We start from the raw sequence: 8,546 nt of genomic DNA, 5'->3' as shown, positions 1-8,546 counted from the left end.
CATTCCAAAGTCAGTGAAACATTTCCTTTAGGTCAAAACACACACAAACTTCAGTGGAGCTGCTAATTTAAAGTGGAACTTACTGCAGAATTTGGTCCCTTGATGTCGCTTAGTTGCAAAAGTTAGAAATCTTGAATTCAGAAATGACAAAGCTGAAATAATTTGCAAATTAAACCCTCTTCGTCAAATGCATTCAATCAACCTGAAAACGAGCTATGCACCAAACTCCCACATTGCAGTGATTAAACCTTCTTTTGCCGGGGTCATAACTCTCTCATATCTCACTGTTATGATTCCTCGCTCTCCGTGTAAATATTTTTTCAGCAGCAGGAGCCAGAGTTTATGTGGAAAACAGGGTGACGAACGCCCTGGGGTATCTCAGACGGAGCTGGATGCCTGTGTTTAGTCTATTGAATCCTGCCCACGCCATGAGCCCATCAGGATGGAGAAGTGGCCGTTCCCCAGGCTCCCCAGTGAAAGATGGAGGTCATCTCCTGCCAGTCTCCAAAAATCTCTCCAGACTCCCTTTCCCCTCTCTCCATTTAATTTTTACCTATTCCTTTTCATTTATTCTTCTTCTCCTGCCACAGGGTTTTACAACAGCATGAGCTGCTGTTTGCATCCTCTCTCTCTGGATGCAGCAGCTTCTGAAAAAATAGTTTTTTTTCCTTTTCTTTTCAGTGGAGACCACAATTTCAAGCCTGAATGTTGTCTGCATGGAAAGAAAGAAACAGGGGACCACCTTGCCCTGCTGGCCTCAGCATTTCTGCTCATGGCTTGCTCTTCATTTTGCTGTTCCACAGCACCTGGCACAGCAATTCCCTGAGCTCGGAGGTGCTCTAACAAGTTGAACGGGAGAGATAACATCTAGGAGGGCATTTTAAAACTTCAGAGGGGGTTTGGGTGCAACCTCCAGTAGCTGTGTCCATGTATCCCACCCTGCTTACCTCCGCTCATGATGTAGTCCCTGAAGAAGGGGATGCGAAACCACAGGGAGAGCATCATCAGGTGCGGGGTGATGCCTGGGAAGAGCGTGGAAAAGCCCGATGCCTCTGTGCAGAAGTTGATAAAGGCTCCTGCTGCCAGGACCCCATGGGGATGAAATCCCATCAGGTAGTTCTGCCTAGGGTCCAGCTCCGCCGTCTTCACCAGCTAGACACAGGGATGGAGCCAAAAAGGGGCCATGAGTCAGTGCTGTTCCTTGGGGAGATGGAGCATTGGCTTTGAAGAGCAGATAAGCAGATAGGGGATTCCTGGAGGGGGGCCCTAGCAGTCACCGTGCCTTCTGTTGACAAAGGTCAACTGGAACAACTCAGCCATTTTTCACTGAGATGTATTTCATTGCCTGTATTTCCATCTCCTCCCATCCATTGGCCCAACATGTCATTTCCAATGCCTTATGTTGCCTTGAGCTGGCCTAGATGCTGTTGGGAACCTACTTTGTTTAAAACATCCTCCAATACGTTTTTCTAATATGGCGGGAGAAAAAGCTAAAAACTGATAAAAGGGTGATTATTTCCCCCAACCTCTGCTCCACAACCAGAACAGCAAATGGAGTGCAGAACTGCTCAAGTAATGATCCATGAAAAGCTGCTGTCTGGTTCAGGGACATGTCCCTCAACAAAACGGTATGGACACAAGGTTTTTCCTGTCCCAAATTATTTGTCAGGTGATTTGAGGATGCTTTTGTACAAGGTGGGGAAAGACCCAGCTCACAGACATCTATGAGAGAAGAGGCTGATGGTCTCCTGGACTGCATTAAAAAGAGTGTGGCCAGCAGGTGGAGGGAGGTCATCCTCCCCCTCTACTCTGTCCTGGTGAGGCCACATCTGGAGCACTGGGTCCAGTTCTGGGCTCCCCAGTTCCAGAAGGACAGGGAACTACTGGAGAGGGGACAGCAGAGGCTACAAAGATGATCAAGGGACAGGAGCATCTCTCTGCTGCGGAAAGGCTGAGGGACCTGGGGATGTTTCACTGAGGAAAGGCTGAGGGACCTGGGGATGTTTCGCCTGGAGAAGAGCAGACTGAGAGGAGATTTCATCAATGCTGAGCAATATCTAAAGGGCGGGCGGCAAGATGATGGGGCCAGACTCTTCTCAGTGGTGCCCACTGACAGGATAAGGGGCAATGAGCACAAACGGGAACATGGGAAATTCTGCCTGAACATGAGGAAAAACTTCTTTCCTGTGAGGGTGGCAGAGCCCTGGAACAGGATGCCCAGAAACAGTGTGAAGTTTCCGTCTCTGGAGGTGTTTGAAACCCACCTGGACATGTTCCTGTGCAACCTGCTGTGGGTGACCCTGCTCTGGAGGGGGGGTTGACTAGATGATCTCCAAAGATTCCTTCAACTCCTTCCATTCTGTAATTCTGTGATTCTGTTTTCTTTCCAATGGGGAAAGCCTGCAAGAACCCAGCTGCTTGTGCCTGTGTTAGGTGCCCAGGTAATCCATGAGTCCATCAAAGAACCATGGATGTCTGCCCAAGGTTGCTGTAATTTTACTGGGAGGAGAGAATGGGGAATGCCCATACCCAGCTTCTAGAGATGGACAGCATGGCTTGCAGATACAATGAGGCACATGGCCAAGCCCTTGAGGATTGGCTGAGCATCTAGCTGAAATACTCAGCCAATCTGAAAGTGGATTTGAAGCCTGGGAGATGCTACATGGGAGAAAGGGTGCAATAACAGAAGAGGGGATGATTAAAAGGAGATAAGGGACAACCAGGGTTTGGACTTTGTGGGTTACACTCATGGACTGCCCAGAGGAGAGGGGTTGGTGTGACAAACCAACCCTCCTTCTATGCCACCGAGAAGACCCTGCCATGCCAACATCAGCCAGCACATGCATAACCCAGGCAGAAGTTGTCAAAACTGAACACGGGTGTCTCTGCATCCTTTCTGTGGGTGCTAAGGATGCTCACAGAACCAGAGAAAGATGAACCTTTCCAAGGTTAATCCCATCCCTGAAAGTGTTCAAGGCCAAGCTGGATGGGGCTTTGAGCAACTTGGTCTAGCTGGAGGTGCTTCTGCCCATGGCAGGGGGGTTGGAACTCAATGATCTTTTAGGTCCCTTCCAACCCAAACCATTCCATGATTCTATGACAGAGCCAGCATGAATTTCTAAACAGCTCAAAGGCATTTGTGCTCAAGAAGAACCAAAGCCCTGTGCATTTTAGTGCTTCACCCCTCCGAGTACCCTGGTCCCATCCACACTTGGGGGAGCAGTTAATGGTGCATGTGTTTTCCTAGAAGCAGCCAGAGCCGTGGCTTAATCACGAGGGTGTATTTTACTTTCTTACATCGTGGCTAATTTTCCATCTGTCCTAAGGCACTGTTGACTGTACACATGTGCCCATTCAAGCGCCTGCTCCTAATGAGGGGAACGGACAAACAAGAGTCCCACCGCTGCCCGGGTGCGGAGGTGCCTCGGCAGGAAGAGGGGCAGATGGTTGAATTACTAAGTGCCCAGGGCCCCTGCCACCATTTGCTCATTTTTTTTGAGTAATCTCAGCTTGCATCAACGTTTCCTGCATTCATCTTCAGCTTCCAAACAGCCTTTCATCTCTGCGTGATTTATAAGCAGGGAGGCGAGATGCTCGGGTGTGTTGGAAACCACTAAATCTCCATCTGTGTGTGTGCGGGGCGGCCAGAAGGGAGGGGGGTGACAGCCTGGCTGCGCCCCAGGGTCACACCATCCTCCTTGCTAATGAAGAACCCAATTCAGCTTATCTGCTGAGGCATGCAAACTGCTTCAAGAGGAGAGTTCCCCTGTGCTAAGACACCACACATCCTTAAAAACCCTCCCTAGGAGGCATCCAACCTTGGTCCTTACCTCAATTAAAGGGGAGGGAGTGATTAAATTGAATTATTTGACTTTTTCAGCTTTGTGGACTGGGCTCCATGAACAAAGGAGGAGAGAGAAGGTCCCTGCTTTGTCACAGCGTCTGCTCACATTTGTCCAGAACTTATAGAGAAACCAAAGAGCTTGTATGAGACTGAGAAGGAAATCTGTAGCAGAGAGGAGAACTTGGGCAAAGTCTCTTACACCGTAGGTCAAGCCCCTGGACTCTAAACCATCCTACTCCTTCTGGAAACTCTTTAATGCAGAAACTTGATCCTCCCATCTGGTTTGTTCCCACTGTTTATGCCCTTCTTCCCCCTCCTCCTGCCAAGAGGTCAATCTCTGTCCGACAGCCTGTTCCCAAGCTGCCAGGAAAGTTAATACCTGACACTGCACCGCCTGGCTCTCGCGTGTGCTCCAGCCCTGACGTACTTTAAGGGGGCTGGGGTTGAGGTGCAGAGGGGTGGGACTCTCCTCCCTCCTGCTTTGGCTGGGTTTATCGATACCACATCTGCTGCTCTGGTCTTTCTGGGTGAGCTGAACCTTTAATCATTGTCAGAGAACTGAAGGGTCCAGCCAAGCCGGTCTGTACACAAACATCTAAGTGAGGCAAGTGCTTGACTTGAGGTTTTCTTGGTAAGACAAGAGCAGTTCCTCATCTCTCAGGCCCGAGGGATGCCAAATTAACATGTCTGACCTATGGTCTAAAGGCAAAGAGCTGTTATCATCTCAGGATTGTGATCTCCAAACTGAGCCATGGGGTTGGTGGCTTCCCTCAGCTTCTCCTTGACGTGGTTGGGATCCTGGCTTGTTTCTTGACCGACAACAGTGGTAATGACCCTTTGTTGAAAGTGTTATGAATCCTTCCAGATCAATGATCTTGGCCTTCCCAACAAATGAACTTCAATTTATGCTTTGAAGGATGAGGTCCACTTTATGCATCTCCTTCACAAAGAAATGTTTTGATAGCTACAGTTGTTCAGTGCTTACAGTCACTACGCTGTAGCAGAGACCCCCCCCTTTACTCTGTCTACTCACATGTGGATCCAAGACATAGGTGAAACCCTGCCCCAGTTCCCCCAGCTCCTGCAGAGATGTGGTGAGACCTTCTCCACGCATTGTCAGCTGGGCCAGGGAAATGCCTACACAGACTTTCAGGAGCTCTGATAAGAGCCCACGTACCAGCGAGGATCTCTAGCAAATTAATCCAAATTAATTTTAAACTGGATTAATTAAACCGTATTAACATCCCAAGTAGATGCTCTTAGCTGGAATTAAAGTGGCCTTCATTTGGAATTTGTTTTGGCTTGGTTGGGGTTCTTTTAAATTAATTTTGGAGTGGAATTAAGCTAATTGGAATTAGGGTTTCTGAGTGACTGTATCAGCACAGGAGTTCAGCACTGGAGTTCAGCACTGGTTTAACAAGGCTGCTTTAATTCACACCTCCGAGATGTGGCTGGGTTTTCCTGGTTGTCCCCCATGGATTGGATGTTCCTGCCCCAAACCATGGAAAGAGGGCAGACGGGCAATTCCCTGTGTAAGGGAATTCTCCCTGAATCCAAAGGGTTGGAGGGCTGGGTGCTCCAGCACGCCCTGGAGATGAAGTGATACCCAGGCCCCCACCCAGCAGGGCTGGAAGGATTAAAAAGTCGTTAAGTGAGGAATTAGATCAAGTGGAGATGAGTGTAGGCACTGCAGGGTGTTTGCTGTGCCGGGGGACACGCAGTCAGGGAGAGCACTGACATGCCGTGACACTGCATCCCTAGGGATGGATGAACTTAAAGACAGGCTGTAGCATCCTTAGGGATGGATGAACATGTGATGGGAGACAGGGAGTAGCACGGCATCACGCCCGCAGTCATTCGCAGAGGAGAGAAGGATGTGGTACGGAAAGCTGGTCAGCAAGCTCATGCCTTATAGAATCATAGAATCATAGCCTTCTTTATTTAAAGTCTCCCAAATTTAATTGCTATTGTATTTCCATCCTTCTCTGGCCCCAGACGCTGTTTCCTGAGATGTTATGTTCATTAATCTGCTCTTAAGTAGGATAAACCTCCCTTCAACTTTGTCCTAAGCAAATCCTCAGGTCCCTTGCTACTCACTGGACACCTCCAGAGAGCATCTCTGGCAGGATGGAACATACAGCCAGGTTCTCTGTGGTGTAAAACCCAGCAGAGAAATCCAGAAACCCAGACAGATCCAGAGAAGTAGAAATTGTGCCAAGGAGAAGAGAGGCGGGGAGGTCACCCAAGGGTGTCTGGATGGGAGACCAAAGGAAGGGTGAATGTCTGCCAGCAGCTGCCAAGGAAAATGGGTTTCAAGTCACAGCAAAGGTGTGAGTCTGAGAGGGATAGTTGGAGAAAGAGAGCTTTGGGCACTGGGTTTTTCTCCAGGTGCCACAATGCCAGGTCAGAGCTGGGTTTGCAGCAATTATCGGAGGGAGTCTGACCAACCAGGTGGGTTTAAATTCCCTTAAGATCCCTTCATCACCCTCCATCACTCCCAAAACTGGATAAGGATAGAACCTCCAAAATGCTCGAGTCTTCCTTTCTTCTTGTGTTATGTTGCTTTTGGGGTCTTGTAGGACCTCCTTTATCCTGTGGCTTAGCAGTGCAGATGATGGGACATGATCCTCTGGTGGACCTGACTTCAGCAGTGGCCTCTCTCTTACTTAAGGTCACCCGAGGGCAGAGAAGAGAGGGCCAAGACATGGGACAGAGAAGTTCCTCGTCCAAGGAGAGAGAGACGTGGCTTTGGGCCATTTGGCCATGTCTTGCTTTTGACCTAACAATCCCTCTTCTCTCCTCCAGCAGAAGGAGAGAAGGAAGCAAACAGAACAGCCAAGACTGCTGGAAATCAGAAATTATATTTAACGTCACGGGCCATGACACAAAATCCCCAGTTACAAATAACACCACTCTTCTACGCAAAAAAAAAAGAAAACAAAGAGAAAACATTCCTGGCAGGGCTTGTTTCATGTGAACTTGGGCTGTCCCCTTGTCCCCTCTCTGTGACGCCTTGTACTTCCCCAGAACCGCAACACACTCAAATAACCCCCAATCATGATTTACGCAAATTATGAGAATGAATGAGCCATGGGATGGCAAAAAAAAAAGAAAACAAAGAGAAAACATTCCTGGCAGGGCTTGTTTCATGTGAACTTGGGCTGTCCCCTTGTCCCCTCTCTGTGACGCCTTGTACTTCCCCAGAACCGCAACACACTCAAATAACCCCCAATCATGGTTTACGCAATTATGAGAATGACTGAGCCATCCCAAATCAGTTCCTAGGGGTCAACTAGTTCTCCAATAATTCATTTCAGTTATGCTCACAGAAAAACAGTAACGCCAGCAAGTCCCCAAGTACAGTGACAGAGGTTGGGACTCTGCCAGTTGCTGTAGATAATAAGGTCCAACTGGCACTTAGATAACCCCAAGGCTGGTAAGAAAAGTCCTGTGACTCTTCACAAGGGGATAACAGTGCAGTGAAGACCACAGGGACCTTCTCCATGCATCAGGCACTTTTCAGGTTGCCCTCAATGAAGCTGGTGAGATGGTGCCTGCTGGGGTCGCACTGAATGATGACAGCACCGGAAGACAAGATTTGTCCCTCTAAGACCTTAATTTTAGCTTCCTGCTGCTAGTTCTAACTCAGGCTGTGTGATCTAAAGGTGAAATGTCTCATCTAAGCTAGCCCTGAGTTATAGTAAGCATGAGAGATGGTGACTTCTGTTTGAGGTAGAGGCAGAGATGGATCTTGTCAAGCTCACACTTTCCCTGTTTCGCCCACATCTTCATCTTCTGCATGCCTGTGATCTAAAGGTGAAATGTCTCATCTAAGCCAGCCCTGAGTAAGCAAGACAGATGGTGACTTCTGTTTGAGGGAGAGGCAGAGATGGATCTTGTCAAGCTCCCACTTTCCCCGTTTCACCCACATCTTCACCTTCTGCATGTCCGTGGTGCTCTTCAGCACCTTGGCTGTATGAGGGAAGTTGGTGACAAAAGCCTTTCAGTGACAGGAGGGGATCAGACAGGGGAGAAGAAGCAGGGAAGATGTGCGCGTGGTGCTCTTCAGCACCTTGGCTGTATGACGGAAGTTGGTGACAGAAGCCTTACAGCGGCAGGAGGGGATGAGACACAGGGAGAAGAAGCAGGGAAGATGTGCATTCACTTGGCCATGTGAAGGAGAAATTTGTTTTTACTGTAATGCCGGGTGCATCCTTCATAATCAAGATGCCACAAGGGACAATGGTTTTAAACTGAAAGAGGGTAGATTTAGATTAGATATACGGAAGACATTCTTTGCTGTCAGGGTGGTGAGACACTGGAACAAGTTGCCCAGAGAAGCTGTGGCTGCCCCATCCCTGGAGGGGTTCAAGGGCAGGTTGGAGGGGGCTTGGAGAAACCTGGAGAAGAGAGGGCTCCAGGAAGACCTTAGAACCCCTTCCAGTCCCTCAAGGGGCTCCAGGAAAGCTGGGGAGGGACTCTTGATCAGGGAGGGGAGCCATAGGATGAGGGGGAAGAATTTTAAACTGCAAGAGGGGAGATTTAGATGAAGTCTCAGGAAGGAATTCTTTCTTGTGAGTGTGGTGAGACACTGGCCCCGGTTGCCCAGAGAAGCTGTGGCTGCCCCATCCCTGGAGGGGTTCAAGGCCAGGTTGGAGGGGGTTTGGAGCAACCTGGTCTGGTGGGAGGTGTCCCTGCCCAG

At 49.1% G+C, this 8,546-nt stretch overlaps 1 protein-coding gene across 1 annotated transcript in view; it reads right to left on the bottom strand.

The window, feature by feature from the left end:
- MOGAT2 (monoacylglycerol O-acyltransferase 2) overlaps window positions 1–8,546 on the bottom strand; it is a 68,224-nt gene that overhangs the window by 14,988 nt on the left and 44,690 nt on the right. The window contains exon 3 of the mRNA XM_014960609.1: window positions 948–1,152. Coding sequence (XP_014816095.1) covers window positions 948–1,152 — 205 coding nt within the window. The remainder of the gene's footprint in view (window positions 1–947; window positions 1,153–8,546) is intronic.

Source organism: Calidris pugnax, unplaced genomic scaffold (genome assembly GCF_001431845.1).
Source record: "Calidris pugnax isolate Ruff unplaced genomic scaffold, ASM143184v1 scaffold270, whole genome shotgun sequence".
Classification (NCBI taxonomy): Eukaryota; Metazoa; Chordata; class Aves; order Charadriiformes; family Scolopacidae; genus Calidris; species Calidris pugnax.
The sequence above is the reverse complement of the archived record's forward strand: the minus strand, read 5'-3'. Positions and strand labels throughout refer to the sequence as shown.